At 38.6% G+C, this 25,102-nt stretch overlaps 1 protein-coding gene across 6 annotated transcripts; it reads right to left on the reverse strand.

Moving 5' to 3' along the window:
* Positions 1–268: 268 nt before the first annotated feature.
* Positions 269–23,134, reverse strand: uso1 (USO1 vesicle transport factor). Of its 6 annotated transcripts, XM_044347137.1 has the most exons (27): positions 22,893–23,134; positions 20,302–20,388; positions 19,601–19,665; positions 19,123–19,199; positions 18,783–18,794; positions 18,474–18,527; positions 16,346–16,446; positions 16,164–16,266; positions 15,955–16,010; positions 15,675–15,795; positions 15,339–15,517; positions 15,087–15,227; positions 14,894–14,982; positions 14,627–14,781; positions 13,645–13,850; positions 13,454–13,474; positions 9,190–9,300; positions 8,485–8,603; positions 7,646–7,827; positions 7,413–7,534; positions 7,177–7,315; positions 5,570–5,736; positions 4,558–4,626; positions 3,061–3,159; positions 2,861–2,965; positions 2,521–2,736; positions 269–1,301 (listed from the first exon to the last, which is right to left on the reverse strand). In XM_044347137.1, the coding sequence occupies exons 1-27, from the start codon at positions 22,956–22,958 to the stop codon at positions 1,218–1,220; spliced, it is 2,946 nt and encodes a 981-aa protein (XP_044203072.1). In that variant the 5' UTR covers positions 22,959–23,134; the 3' UTR covers positions 269–1,217. The 6 variants fall into 6 exon arrangements, with proteins under 6 accessions (XP_044203072.1, XP_044203073.1, XP_044203075.1 ...); XM_044347138.1 differs by lacking the exon at positions 18,783–18,794; XM_044347140.1 differs by lacking the exon at positions 18,474–18,527.
* Positions 23,135–25,102: the final 1,968 nt, after the last annotated feature.

Consider the following 25,102-nt stretch of genomic DNA (forward strand, 5'->3'; position numbering starts at 1 on the left):
GTTTTATACAATATTTTGTTTGGATGATGTTCTTTTATCAGTTTGTGTTGACAAAACATTAAAAAAATTATACATTTGAAAGGTTAAGCTTATTTTTCTGAGTGATCAATAAAAGTTTTTTTGTAGAAAACCTGCTTATAAACAGCAAATGTGTCGAAAAAGTGCTAAAATGTAGTAATCATATTTATCTACGCTGTGTGGAAGACATCCAACCCTACATTCAGACATAAATAATTCTGAACAGACAAAAACAAAAAAAGTCTCAACGTTGATTTAGTAAAATTTAATTTATCTACAATTATTCCTCCATACAGGCATACAGACCGATAAATTCTTTATTCATTTCAATGTGGCTCATAAATTGATAAGTTACACAATATCATACAGAAGCTGGATGCCAGTACTGGACAAAAAGTTGCAAAAATATCCTTTTTGTCTTTACATGTTTTCTGTCTTGTTTTTGCAGCATATTGTAGAGCAGTTAGGTGTCGTCAGAATGAAATGGAACAACTGTGAGTGTTGAAATACTGTAACACGCTGAACTCGAACTGACTCGGGGAGGGTGTTGATGAATTCAGAGCGCAGGGTGTGATGGCACAGTTGACACGTTGCCGGGGTGATTTTAGCGTGAGAGGACTCGGGCGCGTCGAGAGCAGTGGAGCAGGACAGAGAAAGCAAACCTGACGGGTTCACCAGCATGTTTACCATAACATGACAATAATATCAAATCTGTTTATAGGTGCATATTTTGCTACATTTTAAATCCTCTGCTCTAAATTTTCCAGATGACTTGAGTGTTAAAATTAACCTACAGTAGCGTTTTTTTTTTTTTTCTTAATTATAAACTATATGACAATACATTACAATAAACACAAGACTGGTAAAATCCATCCCAAACTGAAGGTAAAAGTCGCGGAGATGAACGCACTGATGAGTTTAAATCTTTTCACTGAAAGCTGAATCACTGGAAAGAAATCTTGGACAACAAAAAACTCCAACAAACAAACAAACAAACATGTACATGTGATGTGAACGTGAGGTGAAGAAGAAGGAAAAAAAAAAAAAAATGAAGATAGCGTGGCAGCTGAGAAAGAGAAACCGCTTCAAATATTAGTCCTATCTTTTCAGTTTCTCATCTGTGTTTCTGCAAAGTCTTTTCTTGCCTGCTGTCAGACACATTTCCATCTCTCTCCCGTTTCGTTCCTTCAGTGTTTTTCTTAGTCCTCGTCTTCTTCTTCGTCCTCCTCGTCCTCGTCCTCGTCCGTTTGGTCCCTGGCGTCGAGGTCGTCTTCATCTTCCACCTGTAAGGAAAGTGTCACAGTCTAACTAAAGCAAAAACACACAGAACACAGCTGAGTGGTCTGCACACAAATCCAGGTTTTGTAGCTATTCTGCACGAAGCTCACTACTCACGACAGGTTTACAGCTCAGATAAACTGGAAACAGACCTGAAGATTATTAAAACTAAAGAACAACTATTTACACCACCACACAAGTGTTCTTGTATTTACAGTCAGAGAGGAACACAAAATGAATGACTGCAGGTGTGTAGTTTCCTTTTTCCACTTTTGCAGTTTTAGTTCCATTTTCAGTGTCCTTCTACTGTCCAGATGAGAAACACTTTGGGTTGATAAAACTGTTGATTAATTACGACTGTGAACTCACAGCAATCGGCTTTATGAGCAGCAGTGAGTGGTGCCTCTCAGGCTACATACAGCATATGTTGCCTGAGAGCAAGACTGCAGGAACTATTCAGGGCTGAAAACAGTACTTCCACCTTTTTTGAATGTTTTCAGATAAAAAACATTTTGCCACGTAACCCCGGAAATCACGACATGACGTGAATTCTCGTGCGTGACTGTATCCGAGCAGAAACGACGTCCTGCAAAAACAGCTGACCTTGCTAATTTATGATGCAATCTACACAGAAAAGGTAAAGAAACTGAGGAAAACACTAAAATTTGGATGAGAGATGGAGATGAGTGAACTTCAAAGTGAAGTAAACTTCAGTTCTTATCAGTAACAGGATGCTGCACTTTTTCAGTTTCTTTACCATTTTCAGTCAGTTTTCTTTGTTAATGTACTTTCTGATGGTCACACACGTCCTGTTGTCAACAAGCTTAATAACAGTCGTAAGACAGCGACTTGAAAAGGTCAAAAGGAAACAATTAAAATGATTAAACACCTTGCAATCCCTCTTAATTTTGGCACATGGTTTTGATTTTTGGTGTTTAAATCACAATTTAGACAATTGATTGATAGTTTAAGTCCAATTTTTAGTTACATTTCTGTTTTGTTTTGTTTTTTATGTTTTTTGAGTTGGGTTAGCTTCTCTACCCCTGTATTTTACTGTCATTTAATCAGCCTGCTGTAACATTCCCGTCACTTATGTCAAGACCTTCTCAGCAGGGTTGATCAAGTCAAGAAGTAAACCCTTTCAGCAATCCTAACATAATGGCTGGAGTTAAAACTGGAATTTGTCCTGATAGATTTAAAACACAGTATTGATGGTTTGTCTACCGTCTCTCCCAGGTCCTTGAGTCTCTGTTTGAGGCTGTGGATCTTCTGGTCCTGGTCTGCCAGCAGCATCAGCAGGTCGTCCTGCTCCTTCTTGGACTCCTGCACCTCTGTTTGCAGCTTTGATTTCTCTGTCTGCAGGATAGCAACCGTGCTGGTGGCTGAAGCCAGCTGCTGCTCCAGCTCCGACCGGCCCTTCGACAGACTGCTCGCCTCCTCCTGAGACAGAGAGGAGAGCGGAGAAGAAAGAGGAGGAGGAGGAGGAGACAGTAGCAGGTGCTGATTAGAAAGAGCCACAAGTACAAAAGATGCAGGACAATATTGAGACAGATCTTCTACACACCTTGAGTCTTTCTGTCTCAGACGTCTGTGCTGCGAGTCTGCTCTCTAGGTCTGCCATCTTGGCGGCGTCTAATGAGCCGTCGCTGCTGTCAACTGCATCCGAAGGCTGAGAGAAACCATAGAGAAGTTCATTAATCGAGAATCTGTTTAGCGTGATATTATTATTCCGCATTGGTGTCATGTTTATATGTTTTTTGTTACCCCTGCTTCAGCTCTTCTGAGCAGGTCTTGTCTCTCTGTCTTCAGCTGGCTGATCTCTGCTGACTGGGACTGGACCTGAGTCCTCAGAGCCTCCAACTCCTGGAACAAACAACAAATTCAACACAAACACTTACATCAATTCATCAACTGAAAATAAGAAATATGTTTTTCAGTTACAGTGTTAAGAATAATGTTGGCAATATTCTGTATTTCTCTTTTTGTCAGAGACTCCAAAACAAACCAAGAATCATTTGATTCTACTATCAAGTATCATCTGTATATCCAGTATCTGATATATCTTACTACTCTGTCATAGAGCATCATTGTGTCCCAAAAACTATTAAAGACACACCTAGGACTAAAACAAACTATTATTTTCATTATCAATTAAACCAACGATTATTTTCTTGATTAATTGATTAGTCGTTTGATCTATAAAAATCACGTTGATCACTGTCTGTCCAGCCCAAGATGCAACCTAAAATGTTTTGTCCCAACCAGTTGACTGTATATAAATATGGACAACGCGTCTCCATTTCCTGCCGCTATGCAAAAGTAGAAAAATGTCTCCTTTCTGGGAGCGGCTATCTTGCTTGTCTGACATCATTTGGAGGCAGAGTCTGCACAGTAGAGTCAGGCGGCAGGATGATGGCCTGCGAGAGCGACTGTCAAAGCTGTCAATTATGATGTCACACCCAATTTTTACATTGTAAAATAACTAATTAAAAACAAACTTATCAGAAAAATGAGCACTTGGACAAACATCAGCGTGATAAGAACGACCTAAAAATGACTGAAACCATGTTTGGGAAAAATTTATTTGACATGTACTTTGATATTTTAGTTTGGCTCATGTCCAATCTACTGTAGACAGCCAACAGGGGGCGATCAAGATGTTTTGGATTCACTTTTGGAGAGCTGTCATGACATCCATATTTATGTAGTCAATGTTTGTGACCCATTTCTAAAGGTTTACATCTTCAGAAGGAACCAATAAGGTAACCTGACACACCAGATGGTTCGTTTCACAGAACCATCTGAGAAGTCGTCCTTGGAAACTGTTTGGAAAAGGGCAGTATTCAAAAAATATTTGGCAGGTGATTGGATGAACCACCTGTCTATCACTGTCTATCACCGTCTATCACGGGTTATTGCTTCTCGCTGTCGTCACACCTAAACCATGCCGTAGCTGCCAGTAGTTCTAGGACGCTGATTGGGCTGAGCCACTGGTGGTTCGAAAGGAGGCCTGATGTGTGATCTTGCAAATCCAGCTGCCTCGCAAGGTAACCATTAAGGTTTGGGACTGGGAGCCAAAAAGGTCAGAGAAGTATTGAAAGACTCATTGTTGAGCTTTGGTCTTTTCATGGGATTTTGTTGACAATCAGAAAAACATAGAACAATGCCAACCTTAACCTTTAACACATACATGCATTAGAGAAAAAAAAACAGGTCAGTTTTATGCTCTTTAGAGAGAGAGTGTATATCGATGAATCCCACCTTGAGTAGTTCTGTGTTGTCTGATCCTGACCCTGCTGTTCCTTCTGCTGTCTGTGCCGCCTCCGACCTCTACAGTTAAACACAATCAAAAAGACAGCATTTGTGACAAGATGAAATTAAAACTTCAGAAACAGTTCTAACTGTAAGACTGTCTTCAGAACCAACACATGCTCTCAATTAGAGCTGCAACTAACAATTAATTTCGCAATGAAGTGATGAATCATTTTATCTATAAACTGTCAGAAAGGTTGTGAAACATGCCGCCAGTTTCCAAAAGCACAGCGTGACGTCTTCAAATGTCCAAAACCCAAAGATATTCAGTTTACAGACATAAAACAGAGAAAAGACTTAACTGAAAAGTTGGAAGCAGTGAACGTTTGGAAAATGTGACTTAAACGATTGATTGATTATTAAAATAGCTGCCGTTTCATTTTCTGTCACTTGACTAATTTATTAACTCTTACAGCTCTGCTTTCAGTACATGTGTCGTTAACAAAATACAGCTGGAAGTTTATTTGTTGTTGCTGTTCTTGTTAGGAATTTGGTTGGTTTGTTGCCATAGGCAACCACTTCTGTAATACTGTAACTGTGATGTTGTTTCACAGCTCTGAAGGTGTGGTTGGAGGGTGTTATGGCATCTATTATTCAAAGTCTACCTGTGGTGTATAAGTGTTCTCTGTGTCTGATCGGCCTGAAGAAAATTACACATAATTCCTGTAATAACAACAACAACAATAATAATAATAACAGAAAACAGAGACGACTTGGGAGGCAGTTTGCACACATTAGTTTATACTCTGGTGGTTGAACAATGACCCCTGCTGCTGTTTGAGTTTAAATAAACAGACACACATACAGGTACGACAAGAACTTCTGGGCCCCCTGAAAACAGCTTTAAACAATAAATATCATAACCACGGTCTGTTCCATAATCTGCTTTGGGCACCAAAAACATCATTTCTTTAGGCTTTTTGTTCTGTATGACACTCACATGGATGTCTACAGTACTAACCAGGGTGTTGATGATTGCGTCTTTGTCACCGAGTTGTGTCTGAAGGAGTGAGTGTTGCTTGCGGAGCTCCTCCACCTCTTCTCGAAGCTGTGTGAGCTCTTCTGTCTGCAGCCCGTTGACCTGGGAGCCGTCTCCCTGGCTGTTGGACTGACTCTGGTTGTCCTTACCTGGATTCATGAGCACATGCAGGATTAAAAATGGCAGATTCAACAGGAAATGAGATATAAATGTTGATGTTACTCCTCTATTGAGGATCATAAGGTATGTACTGACATACACAATACAAAACAAGTTACTGTTTTTCTTACTATAGAGTTTTAATGCAATTTGTAAATGTTGCTTTGGACAAAAGCATCTTACAAATGATTGTAATATAATTTAAGGTACGTTAAAGGAACTATTTTGAGGACTGTAAGGTACTGTGCTGCAAATAATCATATTAAGACAGTTTAGATAATTTGTTTCAGTTAGTCTCTTCACAGCATTTAGAGTTTTAGCCATCATGCCATGTAGTTCTGATAACATTTGACCTGTTATCCAAATTAGATATGTCATTGTGAGAGCTCTGCTGCTCACAGAGAGAAACGAGGAAACTACACGAGCAATCTGACAGGTTTCCAGTTCAACCACATTGTCTTGACTACTCAAATGGTATATTATAAACATGCATTACATTTTCCTCCTTCATAGTTCAAGTCTGAGCAACTTTATTTACTGTGATGTTGCATAAATACAAAGTAAGAACACACAGATGATTACTGATAACACTGATGATCTTTTGCGTTCAGCTTTATTTTCACTTCTAAAAAAATGGTTTACCTAATAAAGTTAAAATGTGGCCTTGTTTAAAGGAATTATTGAACATTTTGGATAATACACATACTATGTCTTCTAGATGAGATAGATGAGAAGATTGATATCATTCTCATGTCTGTACATCAAGTACAGAGTCAGAGTCGGGTTATGGTTAGCCTAGCTTAGCATAAGACTGGAAACAAACAGCTAGCTTTGCTCTCTCCAAGCTTAAAAAATAAGCCTGCCAACACCTTTAAAGTTTATTTGTTTAATCTTTACACAAACTATTATGTAAACGTGACAATTTGTTGTTTTAGGGGACGTTACAGTACATGCTGGAAATATTTTATGGTAAACAACAGTTTATCTGTCAGCCCAGGCTAGTACTCTTAAGCAGTGTCTGTGGCTACAGTGCCGGTTGCCAGATATGAGTTACATGAAGTCACTGCATCCGACTGATGTTTGACAAGAAATATTTACAACACGCAGACCCCTAAAACCCCTAAAAATTGTCTTTTTCATAATAATGTTTGTGAAAGAGAGAAAGAAAGTTTATTTCACTAAATGTTGAACTCTTCCTTTAAACTGTCCTTGCTGTGTTATAAAACTGTATCTAACGATGTCGCTGCATGTTACCGTCACCCCATATCTCAGTAATAAAGCAGTAAAATGTTATCTAACTAAAACTATGAACAGACCCTGTTAAGTAATGTATTGTTAATGAACACTGGTTCCACCGTGTGTAATGATTTCTGTTCCTCCTTGACGAAACCAAACACGATATCAGTTGACCGATGATGAGATGGACTTACCTAATTTCAGCTTGAGGATGTTGTACTGGTCTTTGTGCTGCTGGATCTGAGACAGCTGCTGGGTGATTGTAGTCTGCATCTGTTCCTTCTGAGATGACATTGAATCTACCTGCTCTTTCAGCTCCTGGATCTGAGCATCCTGAGCATCAAACAATCAAAACAAAACCATCAAACAGGAGAGAACATTGAAAAAGAGCCACGCATCACTTGATGGTATCTGTATTCGGTCTGTTTACCTGCTCTCTGATCAGCTCTTTGTATTGAGTTACAATGTTGTCATGTTGCTCCAACGTCTTCTTCACCTCCTCCTCCTTCTTCTCCTCTTCACTGGACTTGTGAACTGCTTTGGTTATCACACCTGTTTAGGAGTAGAGGTTGAAATCATTCATTAAACCCCCGAGAAACTGTAACTATCATGATAAATTTAAACATCCCTGACTGGATGTCAAGGAAAAAGTCGCTGACTGACCCTCCAGTTCTTTCACCAGCTTGGTGAACTCGTGGTCAAACAGCATCTGCTCTGGCGACGGGAAGACAGGTTGTGGCTTCTGGGCTGCCCGGGAGTACAGCTCATGCTTTGTGATGAAACCGAGCTTCTCTACAAAGTTTTCTTTTCCAATCCGCTTCTCAATCAGCTGCTTTAACTTCTCTCTAAAGGAGGACAGAGAGGACAGGGAAGACTTTAAACAGGGCACCGTTTGTGTTCACATGGTTTAAGCAACTTATCTTTCCACACTTCTGGACGTAACCTGATTTCTGAAATGGCAGGTAAAAAAAAAAGAAACCTTGTTTGCTTTATCAGGTTAATGGATTCAAAGAGCTCTGGTTACTTTTCAATGTATATGCTTGTACAGATAAACAAAGTACGTGTGCATTACTACACAGAATGTATCACTACAGCAGCAGAGTGTCTGTGTGTTGTGTCAGAAATAATTCAATCCAAACTCACTGTCACAAAACTGTATTGATCTGTTATAAACTGGCAAATCAAAGACTGAATAAGCAAAAGCAGAGCAGTTAACTCTTTGCTTAACTCAAATGTGCAACACAAGGAGAAGAAGTGCATAAGTAGCAGAACTGCAACGATTAACTGATTGACAGAAAACTAACTGGCAACTATTTTAAAAAGCGAATAATCGTTTCAGTCATTTTTCAATGACAGTGAATTTTAATATTTTGAGGTTTTTCAAGCAAAAAAGCAAAACATTTGATCATTCCAGGCTCTAAACTGTAAGAACTGCAGGAAAAATAGGAGTGGCAATAGTTCTTGCATGATGTTTTTGTTATTTAGTTATTATTATCACTTACTTGGTGTAGTTCTCCAGTGAGTTGTCATTGTAATAAATGCAGATGCCGAGAAGCAGCGCACACAGACCCTGAACCAGCCTTTCATCCTCTCCCAGGTTCTCTGAGATCTGTGCCGTCAGCTGCAGGAGTCACTGAGTCAAGGATTTATTAAACACAGATGGGCTTCAGAATCATAAACCACTTTTAGCCAGAAACTGGAATATGATGTTCCTGTTCTCTGTAATGAGAAAATCATCCACAGGCATCCAAATACAGAACATCTCAGTATGAATAACTATCAGGCATGTGAGGACATCAGTGTAGAAATGGATGGATAGGACTGACCTGAATAATGACACTTCAACATCATTGCTGTTGTGTGCTGTCTGTTAGTTCAAATTGTTGACACAGGTTATGAATCACACAGATCTTAATCTGAATGACAAGATTCACCTGAATTCCTGAAAAGTTACATTTTGATAAAACAGGCTCCTTTGTTAATGTCAGTTTTAGATTTAGATGCATGTTGAAGGTATAGCAGCTTGAAAAATGATAACTATATAGCTAGTTAGAGTCAATTAAGTTTATGTCAGTTTATGTCATCTAGTGACTTTATAAGCAGGCTTTAGCTACTTTCCAGTATAAAATGGTTGGCAACACTGGTTACAACACAGACATTTGCAGTAATGAAAATGGCCGATGGCTTGTGAGGTGCTTCAAGGATACGAAGGGAACGTTTTCCTGATTGTGTAGAAAGTGTGTGACAGCTATCGGACAGTTGTTGATCCACGTGCACAGCAGCATGAGGAGGCCGACCCTGGTCTGCACTTTGCTGCCCTGTTGAACACAACAGAAAACACAAGAGATGTCTACAAATACTTCTTGAATGACAGTAAAATCTGCTTACAATGGCCTCATGTAAGCTGAACAGATAATATTTTAGAGTCTGATATTTTAAATAAATGAAAAAGTTGAGTTTAGAAGAACCAGATGTTACATATGTGAGGTTATGTAAGTCACGGCATGTGATCATAATTAGATTTATAATCCTGGTCATGGAAAATTTGATGACGTCTAGTTTGTGACATTTCATAATCAAAAATGTTCTGCATTTGCAGAACGTGACACAAAAGAACAAATCCAACAAAATTATTGCCATAGAAAGTGAAAAAGGGAGGCTGATAAAATAGCAAAAAGAAATATATGACTATGACTAAACTATGTTATTCCGACATTTTAAGGGGTAAAATCTTGAATTTGACTTCCAGATTAACAAAAGTAACAAACTGATTAAGTAAAACCTTCACTTCAATCACATTAATAATTAGTAGTTAATTAGTTTATCACAAACAAAAAAACTGGGACACAGTTCAAATGAAAACATTCAGATATTCAAACGAGGTTAGGTTGACCAGAGCATGCAGTCCTGTAATAAGAAACCAAAGTTCTTAAAGCATCAAAAATAGTTACGTTCAGCCTTCAGGTAAACCACAAGTTCACAATTTTCAATTTTTTGTAGTTTGCTCATTCTGCAAGTAACTGATGACTTTTGATCAAAGAAACTGAAACTGTAATTGAAAATCGTTTCCGGCTATCAGCACATGCAAAGCAAAACCCACTAAATGTGCTTTTTAGAAATGACAAAAAGAACTGTAATAAATAAAAATATGATCATGCATTTCCATGAAAACAAATTGAGGAACAGGTTAAGTAAAATTTAAGATCTACAACAACTTGGACTTTCTTTCCTCTTTACGAAACAGGAAAAACTTTAACGGTCATACATTCATTGTCAACATTATTTATCTCAGTCAATTGTAGAAAAAAAAAAAAAAGATGGTTTTCATGGAGTCGGGATGTGAGTTAATGAAAATAAATACAAATTGGGACACAGTGCAGAGGCGAGTAGAAGCTAGAAACTCTACACTGTAGTTGAAGGCTGCTAATAAGCTGGTGCATTGACGTTTAATGCACAACATGCTTTACGAAGAGCAGATCTCTACTCCTGAAGTAAAATAAAGAAATGCCAAAACTGAGCAAATATGGGAGATCTGAGCGATGAAGGAGTGGGCAAAAACTTTTCAGCATATCAGCATTACAAAGACTTACAAAATCACCTTTTCAGATTTAGTCTCCAAATGTGACGTAATGCAAAAATGAAGAAGAAAACAAAAGAAAGGAAAATGACCACAAGTATTAATTGAACAAACATTGGCCTCAGCAAAGAAAATTATACTGTATTTCTGTTTGTGTGTGTTTGGGTGGATGAATGTGGTTAAAACTACAGTCTAACAGTTATTAGATGAAAAGATTTATTACTGAATTGTCACTAGTTGCTGAAGCTTTTAATATGAACAGTGGTGGGAGAAGTATTTAGATTTTTACTTAAGTAAAAGTAACAATATCACAGTGTAGAAATAGTCTGTTACAAGTAAAAGTACTGAATTCAAAATTGTACTTATAATTACTCATAGATACTTATTGTTTCTAGCAAATATAAGCATCAAAATATACTCAGAGTACCAATAGTGCTCATTATGCAGAGTTGCCAATTTCAGAATCATATACAGTGTATTACTAGATAATAACTATGGATGCATTAATGAGTAAGTATCATTTTAAAAAGGCGCTTTTAGACTGTGTGACAACAATGATCATGCATTGCGTGTCACGTTGTGCGAGACTACCTAAGATAAGATCGTAGTCACAATCAGTCAGAATATGTGGTGAACCGTAGCGCTGTGATGTAAATAGAAAACAGTATATGAAAGCAGAGTCACGTCATCAGCTCCCAGCATCCATCCGTGCGACTCTGATGTTGTGAAAATGCAGCAAAGTCACACAAACTTCTTTTTTGTTTCACATTCATCATTTTGTGTTTTTGTGTGCCATGGACATATTAAGGGGAACGAGTGTTTTCCCCCTTACACATTATTCAAAAAACTGCGCTTAGGAAATATCATGTCAGCCAGTATAGTCTGTATCATTTCATGTCATATTCTGATTGGTTTGTTTGTAGACGTTTGTTGTAGCGGCAGTCTCGTTGTGAGAATTTTATCGTCATTCCTCAGGCTGTCTTTGGTCGCCACAGCTCCAAATGGGTCGTCGGTGGACATGAGCACCGTTTTGAACTGACAAACAAAGATTTCACCACGTTTCTCTCACGATAGTCAACTTTTGTCTCAGACTGTCCAAAATCGCACAGTGTAAAGGGGCCTTAATGTTGTAGCTGGTTAAGGTGGCTGATTGTAACTACTTTATAGGTATATTATAGCTTGGTCTATGATATAACATCAGAATTTATTAGTTTATTATATTGTGTAACAATAATTTGAATCTGCAAAGTAACTAAAGCTGTCAGATAAATGTGGTGGAGTGAAAAGTACAATATTTGCTTCTAAAAGTCAGTGAGATTTTACTCCTTTCACCATGAATGAGCAGCACTTCTATTCCAAGCAAGAAGCAAAATCACGAGCTTCTTCACCTTCAGGCTCAGCTCCCTCCTCACTACAACAATCCAGTTGAACATCTGCACTTTGCTGATTCCACAGCAATCCACCTGTCAACCTCCTGCTCCATGTTCCCCTCTCTCATGAACCTGAGATAGTTGGGGCAACAACTTGCTCCAAACCTGACAGGGGCAATTCACTGTTTTCCAGCAGAGTGCAATCCCCAACAAGAAGTGAAACCCACATCTCAAGAGCCCGTTTCCATAGCCAGCGAGGCTACTGCCAGACTAACACCTGTTGGTAACCAGATCCAGGTAAGATCAACCCCCAAAATGCCACCACAAAGAATGGCTCATAGTCTGGCACCTAAACTGATTATTTGCCTTGAAAGACCCAACCAGGAGTCTTTGCCCCTGACAACACAGCTCCTAGGGACATAGGAGCATAAAAATCTCTACACCACAACAAATATGGCAGTTCTTGGAAGTTATTCCAAAGGGAAAGTGTAGAAATGCGAATATGTGTTAAGGTCTTTGAGCTCTGTTTGACAGTTTCCTCTCTCCTAATGTCAACATGGACTGAAAGTAATTCTCATCATGTCACAGACAAACAAACAGGTCTGGTTTATGAAAACCCTCAAGTAGCCTTGATAAAACGTGCCTCAAAGACACTTCCTTGTATATATTGTAAAGACTGAATCATTGCTCCCACTGTTATCTTGCAGAGGATATAGAAACCCATGTGACACATTTGTCAACTGATAGCGAGGAGTTTCACCAGCAGAGCGCATGTAAGTTCATGCATTTTAGCAGATTGCAACAACCTCCCAGAGCAGAGTCTATGATGGCTGAAAAAGGAAGAATTTGCAACTCCAGAGGACGTTTAAAGAGGGCAGTGCAAACTGGTTTCCCCAGGAAAACCATGAGGGTTTCATTATGACTGAATTTGAAGCATCTGAGCACAAAGTGGAAATTTAATATTCCTCATAAGTAAAAATTATAAAAAATCTTCTGGCACCTGCGTTGTGCATTTGTACGCAGGTGCACGTAAACAAGAGAACAAGACAAGAGTGTAGATGTCTCACTTGGACAGGAAAAGGCCCAAAAGTTGCTGCAGCGCACACTTCCTGAACAGATAGATAAGGGCTTGCAGCACAGCGAATAGTCCAAGGTCACAGTTAAAAAAGCGGGTGTTAGGATGATATCAGCAGAGATTAAACCACAAAAAAAAAAAACAAACAGCTGAACCTCTCTCGGGTGATCACTTGTGTACTTCCCCACATTCCAGTAGTGGACGCAGTGTGAGCACCTGGATCACAAGCCTCCAAATCTGTGGGGAGGAGTTCACCCGTGTAGCACCCTAATGAGGAAGAACTAGCCGTAGGTTAGGAAGGGGTGGGGTTGGGGTTTGGGTGGGGGTCAAAGAGTTACAAGGAAGCAAGATCCCCCAACACGTGGGCCAACAAAACCCCTACTACAGATGCCAAGCCAAAAAACACAGGACAGGTGCCGCCCAAACACAAAAACACACACTTTACTCACCCGTCGGTTGATCTTATCACCCTGCAAAACCACAATAATGTGACACTGTTCTTTTCACTGATGTTGACACTTAACCTTTGTCCATTTGTCAAAAAAAACAGTCCCGTTCTTAAACAATCCTCACTGCCCAGACACACATACTGTAGCCTATTAACATCTCCTCCATCTCAGCAGCACTGTTATTGGCCTACCTGGGACAGGATGTTGGTGCACTGCTGTAGCAAGGAGACAGGGGGCTTCCCCAGGCTGGTGGCGAGTTGAACCCTCAACAGTTGCTCCTTCTGGGTGAGGTTGTCTTGCAGGGCGTGAGCCAAGGCCACAGCGGCACACCAGTTGGACAGAGAGTCTGCTGAGAATAGGCCTCCGCACAGCAGCTGGCCGGCTGAGATGGAGTTGGCTGTGGGGAAAACATGAACAGATTGTTAATATGATTGTGAATATTGTGGCTAGAGCTGCAACTAACAATTATTTTAATTGATTAGTCAGACGATTATTTTCTCTAAAAAATGTCAGAAAATAGTAAAAAGAAAAAAAAAAAAAAAAAACACGTCTTGTTTTGTCTGACTAACAGTGAAAAACACAAAGATATTTAGTTTACAATGATATAAAACAGAGAAAAGCAGAATTGAGAAGCTGTAGCCAGTAAATGTTTGGCATTTTTGCCAGAACAAAATTATATAAAATATTAATCAATTATCTAAATAGTTGCCAATTCATTTTATGACATTTTGTCTATATGATCAAATCTATAGATATAAGCCATTTAAAAACACAGATGAGCTGTAAATTGTGTCTATGCCAATTTAAATATTATTTTACACTTCAATCACTTGTGGAAAATTGATTTTGTGGCCTTTATATGTGTGTAACATGATTCTCATATGCTCACAAATTATGCTATTTCCTTTTTCCTGCTTCACATTATGTAGATTAGCCTGCCAGTGTTTTAAATATGTAGAATCAAAAGCCACTAAGAAAATCTACAAGCAGTGATGTCGTTCACTCTTCAAGGGGAACTTCTATTAATTGTTGAGGTGGAAGTAGGAAGCTTAAAAAAGAGACTTATGTTGATTCTGAGATTCTGCATTTGACGCCTCTGGTACAAAGTCTGATAAGAAAAACAAAAACAATTGATAACGTCACTTATAAAGTTCGCAGCTTGGTGTGACTGACCATCAATGGTGGAGGGCAGCAGTGTAGCCACTATCTCTCCCTGTCCTTTCTGGTTTTTGTAGAGGAAACACTGGAAGCAGTAGAGGACTGCGCAGCGAAGCACAAATGGTTGTCTCTCATTGACCATGGACATGAGCAGGACCACAATGGCTGGTCTATGGATCGATGAAGAAGAAGAGAAGAAGAGATCAGCGATGACGTAACGGAGTTTACTTTCAGATGGATAGAAGAGATTTAACATCTCGGTGTGCATTGGTTGTGTCTCACCTTGGTGGGTTTGAAGGAGCATTGACGGAAGCGAAGTAGTCCTGGTTGACCTGTGAGCCCCTGATGACCTCTGATACAGTGTTGATGGTCTGAAAACAAGCAGCCAGAACACAGTTTGTCTCACAGTTATTGAGCCTGGGGTGAGCAACTATTCTCTGTAGTGGGTTTTTACTTTAAGTGTTATTGTGATTACCTCAGTGAGGATGTCGGCAGGCACACCGGTGGCCATGAGGATGGTACACAGCTGCTGCAGCAGGCCACACTGGTACATGGACTTCTGACAGCTGGCTGTAGCTCCTGGAGAGTTCACTGGAGACACCATGACTCGCACCAGCTGGGATTAAGCCCAGAATATTGCAAGATTTTATTAACACAACATCCTAATGTTCAGTATGATGAATTGGTTATTGGAAAATTTGAGCAATAACTGAACATGACACGTTACCTGCAGCATGAGGTGGAGGTTGGTGACTTTTTGTGCCGACCAGCCGGAGTTATCATCACCGACCTCGAACCAGGGCTTCATTCTCTGGATGTAAGAGCCCTCCTTGAAGAAGTTCTGGTTGGAGCTGTTATTCTTTAGCAGGTTGAGCAACAGCAGCAAACAGTCCTCCACCACAATACCTGCACACAGGACACAGGATGGATGTTAAATATCACAAGACAGACAATAATCTTAAATTATAGAAATGACTAAAGGCAAAACTGTATTTAAATTAAAGGCAATTCTGCACTGGAGATTTGACACAATAAAAGCTCAAAATCTTTTTTTTTTTTTTACCTCCATCACTGCTGCCCTCTTCTGTGATGATATCGAGAAGACGCTCAAATGCGTTTTCAAATGCAACAATTTTCTGAATGGCCGCATTGCTTTTAGTCAGCTGTTGAAGCAACAACAGGCCCTGTTGGAAGATGAAAAACAGGTTGTCAGTCATCACCTAACTATTTGGTTGTTGTAGTATTACATTTATATTTTACTGTCATATATCTGTATTCAACACTTTCAAAAAACTTCATGTTGTTTACTGTAAAATAGTAGCTTAAAACAGAAAAGTACTCACATCATTGCGAATTACTTCTCGAGAGTCTGCCAACAGGTCCATCAGTCTGGAAACACCTGCAGATGGAAACAGACAAACAAAAGCTGATTAAATACTGGTTGAAGAAGATAGTTTGAGACAATTTGTTGATATAAAACTGAGTGTGAAAGTTTGATCTGACATTTCGTTGACCGTGTTGCTGCACTTGTTGCTGTGGAGGAGAAACTCACCCATGGGACTGACCAGAATGATACCCTGCAGCTGGACTCCCTGGTTCTTCAGCAGAGCAGTCAACAGCTTCACCCCAGGCCAACGTACATGGAAGTCAAACTCCTAAAAATGAACGTATGAATATGACGCAGTGTTCCAGACAAATAAGAAAGACGTCTTGCTGCTGGACCAAAATCAGTACCTCCAACAGAGTGAGAAGCAGGGTCACGTGTTCAGGGTCCTGGATGAACGTGTCTGTAAACTGGGCACCCAGGTCATCTGCCTGCTTCTGGGCATTCTCATCTGTGAAGGAAGATAGAAAGATGAAATTAGAAACTTCTGCAAGAAACACCACAGCGCGAGTCATCAGTCTAGTGAGGGAACCAGTTGGTTTGTTCATAGCAATCAGCCTGAGTTAGACAGCGATAATTACTGGATCTGCAAATTCTCAAAAACCTAAACCAGAGTGGTGATTTCGACTAATGACACTTATCGTGAATATTCATATCCGTCCAATAATTGTGCACATGCTCAGGGTGATATTGTGAACACGCCTTCTGGAAACATAGAGAGATATAAACAGATGAGGAGGCAGCTGGATGGGAGGGTGAACGGAGCTCAGTAGGGTTACTGTGAGGGAATCTACTGTTTATACACAGGAATAAACATTAAATAAGGGATGAGCTTTCAGTGTGACGAGCTGGTTAGGAACAGTACTGCACTCAAAAATAGGCATATTCCCAACCTACAAATCTGGGCAATCAGTGTAAAAAGAAAAAAAGAACACACACGTTTACTTTAGTCACTTTGAGGACATTACATTGACTTACATTCATTTCCTGGAGACTTGACCTAACCATAATCAGCTTTTTCCCCAATTGGGGACACAGCTTTTGTCTCCAGTTAGACAAGCCAACTGGTCTTTAGTCTGAAATTTCTCTCTGAAAGTAGGTTATGTCCGAAACATGCACATGCACACACACAGATCCCAAGACTGTGTGTTGATTCCTGCTTTTCAAGGACTCGCAACTCTGTAGAATCCTCCCTTTAATTTGTTTTACTTGATAAGTAAAGTAAGTAAGCACAAAGTTTCTGAACTTTCTAAATGTTATTAAATAAACAACTAATTAAGGGATTATTCTACAGTACTGCGAGTCCTTGGGAAGCAGAAACTTCCTATTTATCTGTCCAAAACTTCAGGTCTGTCACCCCAATTAAAAAAAATACCTCACTTACTTGTGACGGTATTTAGTAATGCAGATAGTTTTAATTGCCCATGTTTTGAGTTATTCAACTCTGAGATTTCAGCTTCCACACCATTAAAATAAAGATGATTGGAATTTCATATTATGGTGCTGAATAAATTTAAAGCTGCACTTATCAATATTTTTATATTAACAACTGATCAAATGACTGTGTGTAATGGACAGGTGTAGCTCATAGTGACGACCTCACAGAGAACTATCACCCGACTCCTCAGTTCCCCTCAGCTCTATGGAGCATTTTAGTGTCTTTCAGCCCCTTGTTTCGGTTTCTACAGCCTGCACATTTATTGTTTTGTTTCTGATAAACCCATGTTGGACTACCTGCTAAGCACCAATCAGCCAACAGACAAAGTTAGCGACTAGCTGGTGAACACAGTGGGGCACTTAGTGGCTAAAGAGCTAAATATTTCCCTCTGGAGTTGGTGGAGATCAACAAATACGACTTCAAATGAATGCTAATGTTGCTACGTGTCTGTTGTTAATAAACGACTGTTTGCCAATACGTTCACCATATCAGCTACGGTATATAAAGGTGATAATATGTCAATGTTTTGTTTACAACTTGTTCTGCTGGTCCACAAGGACAAAGATTTTTAAAAATATAACAGCGACATCATCTTTCAAAAAACTGCATCCCTGCCACAGTGAGTTATCAACAGATCTAAACACTTTGGGAAATGAAACCAAAACTATCTTCATGCTTATATACCACTAAAAGAAAGTAAGTAAATATATTTTTTTTTTGTAATTTGGGTGAACTGACATTTAAAAACACTTAAGATGTCAACAAATCCATCATCAACAAGTCCAACATCAACAATCCAACTGCATAATTTCACCACAAGTGTGCAAAAAGGTATTAAAGGTATTAAAATGTGAGGAAACAAAGGAGCAATAAGAAATGACATATTAACAGACAGGTTCGGGCATGAGGTGGTATTAGTGAAGCGTTCTTGTTACCACCCAAAACACCTTCAAGTCACTTTTCCGGTGCCCACTGATTTTAGTGAAGTTAGTTATGTAGCAGCCTAACTACCGCACAGATAGCTTGATTTCAGTACTGACCAGGTATGGACACATTCTTATGCTTCCCTGAGACAGGGATAGAGGTTACTGCGTCTGCGAGGGCAGGGGGAGGAAGAGGAAGTTTAAAGCTTCACCCAAAAGCTAGCATTTGATTCTCATGAAGACATGCCATGAAAACAATCAACCAGCCTTGTACTTTAGCAGCTTTTTACAATCTGAACACTGTAAAAAGACTATTAATGCTCTCCTTTTCAACAGCTCAACCAAGAAGAACCTATGATTTGTGCGTGCTGCTGGTGGTTAAGGGGGGGGAGGGGAGCTGCATCATGCACAGTCAAAGAGTTTTACCTTCTGATTCATCTGTGGGGTTAAAACATGGAAGAGAAGAGAGAGACGAGAATCTTTATATAAAACAGACATAATCAGTGTATAGAGGAGGGGAATGCAAATTGACTGAAGTCCAATTAACATGAATTGAACTCATTTATACATGCAAACAGAACAATGGTTCAGTCAGTCAAGACCATTTACAGTAGCCATACAATTAGGAAGAATTATCTTCAAAAGGGTTTTAAAAAATTACTGAATGAATGAATGAATGAATGCATGAATAATGTTCTTTTCTTTTCTAATAACGGACACTTCAGGGTGAATTTTGTCATTTCTAATAATTCTCAGATTGCAATACCTTGTTCTTCCTCCTCATCATTGCAGATGATGTTGTAAAGCGTGTCCAAAGCATAGCCGAGGATTTCGGAGTCAGACCTGTTGAATTTTTTTGTTTGTTTTTTTTTAAAAAAAGGAGCAGAATGTTAACAAAACACAGGATTTATTGTTTACAAAACTTGAGTCAAATGAAATACTTGATAAAAAGTCTAAACATGGCTGCTACATGTTACTTTATAAGAACCTTGGGGGAAACAGAATGAGCAGAAAGCTCTTTACAAGACAACATATACTAGACCTAAAAAACACAAATATAATAATTTTCACAGCAGACATTTTGCAAGAAAAGCACAGGTGTTACTAATAAGGTCCGATCAATTCAAGTGTCCCAGATAGCCATGACAGCGAGCCAGCATGCACAGTAACAGGACCTGAAACTGAAGCAGCTAAATGGAACTGAAGCATTCTTCATTTTAATATTTACACCTGCATCAACATACCTGTCAGTTTGCAGTATGTTAATCAAGTGATCCATCGCCTGTGTGCCAACTTCCATGCGATATTTCTACAAAAGAGAATAATACTCATAAGATCGATGACACGCTTCGGTTAGCACTTACAAGAAAAACTGAGAAATAAAAGGTATTTTAATACACAAACAAAAATAACACTGATGTGCTTTATATTGTATTTCTTATAAAAACACAGGAAGTCTACACACCTCTCTCTGTGTTTCAGACTAGTGCTGACCCCCCTACATGTTAACAGGCCACCCTGTGCCTCCTAAACCCCTTTTTCATGCCTGACAAACTCATTATTCATGGTTGGTGAAGCAGCCAGTAACAAAACTGTCCATGAGCAGAACTGAGAGGTGACTTGTTTGAGGCCCGTGTCAGTGACTAGTTCATGTTCATCAGCTTTATTCATGACCCCGATATTGATTGATTGTACATGTATGACAGCGCGACAGAGGAGAAAACATTCACAAATGTCCGCCATCCATTTACATCAATACAGGACAACACTGATTAAATTCCAGTGCTGTTTTCTCTTTGTTGACAGCTACTCCTGTATATTAAAAAAGGTTAATACACTTAACACGACTGCATAAAAAGTACAGAATCATCAGTAAATGTTGCTTGACATAAATCTCTACCAATCGTTCATATATTATTATTATGATTTTCTCCTCATTAATTACCTTGGAGAGGGACTTAAGTGCCCGGACAGCATCTCTGCGGTCTTCTAGGAGAGTTGAGGAGGCAACCCGGTCACACAATTTCTGGATCTGTCAACGGAGGAATCATTATTTATTTTGCTTGCATTTTCTGCCTCATATACAACATCTCTCAATACTTTTCCGACTTCTCTGCTCTGTCTGTGGCACTCCTTCTCCCTTCCCTCTTGAGACATAAATCTTTCAAATCTGGTCAGAAATCTATAGTTTCATTTTTTTTAAAGGCTCAGTAATTTCCTAAAACAGCAAACCCTGTAGTTTTTAGAAAACCTTACTCAAACAGGAATAAATAGTCCATTGGTTGGGGACAATTTTCAGACACAGATTAACACACATAAATGAGTATTTATCATTATGGTGTATGTGAGATTGAATCAAAATAAACTACAGTGCCCATGTTCATTGTAATAAAGGAACATGTCATCCGTATCAACTGTGTGGCTCACTGATGATGTTTTTTTTAAAAGATTCAGACAACAATGGAGGTTTATGGCACTGAGGAATGTGATATATCAGGCTTTGGCTACGCAGGCAATACTAATGAAGTGGAATCAAGTCATTGGCTGTTTAGGTCTTTTAATTAAATGTGTTGACAATAAGAGAAAATATCAAATATTACCTGCCTCGTCTTTTAAATACTACTAGTGATAGTGAAGACAGGAGTGACCCCTCTGCACTGAAACTTGTTTTTTGTTTTGGTTATTATTCCTTCAGTTGGATGTTTGAGCTTCACTGTGCAGAGTTTGACCCTGGAAGACTGTTTTCACCTTCATGTGCAAGAAAGTTTCCCTGTGCTCACTTTAAATCGTGCATACGAGCATTATTTTGGGACATCACAACTAGTTTGGAGCCAACTGTGATTTAAGACAAAAGTGTGATGGTGGAAACTTGAAGCCTCCAGCAGGTAAACACTGAAATTTGGACTTTGTAGTAGTAGGAGACATTTTGTGGCCAGTAGTTTACTTTTTGAAATGACCAATATTTGCACACTAGTAGATTTGGGATTATTCAATGAGGGAAAAGGAGTAGATGTAATTTTCAGAATATTTAACAAGATAATTGAACTTTTTTTTTAAACAGACTAACTTATTTTTAAAGCTGAGTTTTTTTATGTCTTAAAACAATCCGGGGGGGGGGGGGGATCTTTAACACACTCACATACTCAGTTTCTGGATGAATGGACAAGCGGGTAAGCTGAGCTGTCAGAACAAGAATGTTTAGAGACAAAGATCTGTTTATGTGGTTATTATCCTTCTGCAATGCCAGCAAGACAACATGTCAAGGGAGCCCTGCATTCAATACTCCGCATGGTATTCATTTGCTACTGTGCATTAAGATGACGATTGTTTATAATAATTATACCCTGTGAGGATTTGCTGCTCGTCTGTTTGATATTACTGTAAACTGAATATCTCTGGGCTTTGGATGAAACAAGCATATAGAGCAGCGAGCTCTTTTATTTTCAGTGTTTACTTTCAATGTTGGACTAGATGTTAATAGTCCCCTTCCAGTTAAAAATGTGTTTTTCTTACTGCTGCGTGACTGTGATGTTTGAACTTTACTGTGCAGAATGATGAATGTGCAGAGTTTGACACAAGAAAGCTGTTTTCAAATTAATCTGCTGAAAGTGGAAAGTCTACTGATGAGCATGATTTTGGACATCATAACTAGTTTGGACCCAATCCTGGTCCAATATTCAACTTACACAAGTGTGATGTGGAAACATGAAGCCTCCAATTCACAAACACTGAGAACTGACTTTTCAGTGAAACAGGAAACATCTTTGTCCAACAGTTAAACTCTTGAAATGAACAATATTTGCATATTTATACATTCTGGGTTTTTTAATGAGGAAGGACTAGATGTCAATTTTAGGAATTTTTAACTAGTTAAGCTTTTTTTGTGGGAATCCAATATCAAGACACATATTATTATTCAAAGCAGTGTATTTTTACATGTCTTAAAGCATGTCTAGCGGGGATCTTTAATCAAGAAAACGATCATACGATGAACTAACTGTTAGTTACAGCACTACATGACAGTGAATAGTATATCAAGATGAAGGCCTGATTTTTATGTTGCAGAATAATTTATCTGCCTTTGATACCATTCATCACATTGGATATTTCTTTCTTTATTGTTGAAGGTTATTTGAATAAAAAAGATATTGTCGGATGGTGTTGATTAGCCAGCTGACAGCTGACACTCCTAATAGACAATTCTGTCTGTTTTATTCATTCATTCTTCTATTGATTAGCTACACGTAGCGAAGACAGCAGGTAAGTCAATCAGTCCTAATAGACTGCGGAGTGACAGATTTGCCAAGTTAGCTAATTAGCCTGACTAGCTAGATGTTGTCATTCATTAAAGGAAGGCCCCTGTATCTTAACAAATTATTCTGGGTGATTTTTAGGAGAGATAACACATCATCTTTCAGTATAGAAACCCCACATGTGATATGATGACGTGTGTGTGGTCTCATTTTATCAGATACACAGAGGTGGAAAGCCGCAGCTAGCCTCAGCTAGCCTCAGCTAGCCGGACTGGTTTCCTACCGTCTCCGCTCCGGACGGCTGTGGCCCGGCTGCCTGCCCTCCCATCACTCCTCTGAAGAAGTTCATCTCTACAGACGTCCGCAGAAACCCTCAGACTCCCCTCTACGTGATTAGTGTGATAAATAATGTGAAAAGAAAGGAGAAAATAAAGAAACACAGTGATGATTTTTTCTACCAACCCCGGAACAACTCCACCAATGTGAGGGCGACACTGAGCATGCGCGCAGACGTGGCGATACGTGGCTGATCAGCACAGGAAGTGCAGCCACCTGATCAAATCTACCAGAGACTGTTTATAAAGTCTATGATATCTCTCTACCCTCACTTTTTATTATCACTCTGGAAAAATATATATTGTTTGGATTCACTGAATATGAGGGGAATCTCTGTTCATAGTTTTATTAATCTATTAATTTGCTTTCTATTTTGACCATATTTTATATTCACAAATCCAAATTCTTAACTTTTCAGATCTGACTGTCCATATCAAACAATACATTTCTCCAATATCTGAATGTACAAACAAAAAAGCTGTTCAAACGTATAACCACTGTAAGGTCTGCAAGATATTTATTCATTTATTTCATTTTATTTTTTTATTACAACCTTTAGACCCCTGGTGTGTTTGTGATTGTAGACTCAAGTTGTAAACAAGAGGTGCAGCCAGTTATTTAAAGGGAAAGAAAACTCGTAATGACTTTGTGACAATATAACACAAAAGTACAAAGAAAAAGTAATTAGTGTGAGAGCTGGCAAATGAATACACTAATTACATTTTCTTTGTATTTTTCTGCTATATTGTCACATAGAAAAGAATATTTCTTCTACTTCACCCTTCCTCATCTCCTGTCTTTAATAATAATAATAATAAATAATAATAATACATTTAATTTGTACCACACTTTTAATTCATAGTGAATCTCAAAGTGCTACAGCATTAAAGACCTTCAACACACAACATAAAGAAGATAAGAGTTCAAATGCAAAAGCCTTAATGGATAGAAAGGTTTTTAGGACTTTAAAAAAAAAAAAAAAAAAAAGTCTAGTGTCTGTGCTGTCATCAGATGCCCTTGAATTTGTCATGTTGTCTTGTCTCATGTTATTTTACCAGTTAACTTCAGCTCATACTTCACATCACATCTGGAAATTGAATTGAAATGTATTGAAATAGATCCTCTGTGGATCCATTGGTTTCAGTGTTTTAGACAGTTGACGATTGTGACAGTTGACAGTTGATTATTATTTTGTTTCAAAAAGTAGTTATAGTGTCAGAGTAAATAATTACTAACACATTACCCAGCTAAGTCATTCAAACTTAGTCAATCAAACTTTATTTATTTGTACGGGTTAGTAAAATTCTAAGTGCTTTACAGATGACAAGTCAAACAAACAATTAGGACTAATATATAAGACTAATATTGAGACTAATGCACGTGTGGACATAAAAATAATAATAATAACAATAAAATAGATCTAAAAAGAAATTAAATCATAATTAGACTGAAATGATAAAAAGACAATTACAATTAACATAAATAAGACGGATTAAACACAACAAATACAATAAAATAAAATGATCAAATACAATAAATAATGGTAATAAAAAAGTTGGTTTTAAGTTTTAAGACATCAACACTTTCAGCTGCTTTCAGATCGTCAGGCAACAGCTCTGAGCATAAAACCTTAAAGCAGATTCACTAAAGTAAAGTAGAAAAGTAAAACAAGTCAAACGAGACTTGTGCCACAGGACACGAGGGACCGCACTGCTTCATACATTGTGAGTATGTCAGACAAGTAGGTTTGTGTAAGACCATGAAGAGCTTTAAAAACAAGTAAAATAATTAAATCAACACAGAAACTGACAACCAGTGTAAGGACTTTAAAACAGATGTAATGTTCTCTCTACTTCTGGTCCCAGTCAGCACTCGGCAGCAGAGTTCTGACTTAATTGTGACTGATTTCTAACTTTTTTGGATGCACCAGATAAGAGAGCATTACAGTAGTCCCGCCTGCTGGATATTAAAGCATGCATTAATCTCTTTTTGTCACTCAGAGAGCAAAATGGTTACAATTTGGTTTATGTTTGAGATGATAAAAAGCAGCTTTGGTGACAAACCCCACATGAGCCTTAAAGTTTGGTTCTGAGTCACAGATGACACTGAGGTTTCTGGCCTTTAGGCTTGGGGTAATTCCTGGAGAATTTAGTTTTG

This window comes from Thunnus albacares, chromosome 3, assembly GCF_914725855.1.
Source record: "Thunnus albacares chromosome 3, fThuAlb1.1, whole genome shotgun sequence".
NCBI lineage: Eukaryota > Metazoa > Chordata > Actinopteri > Scombriformes > Scombridae > Thunnus > Thunnus albacares.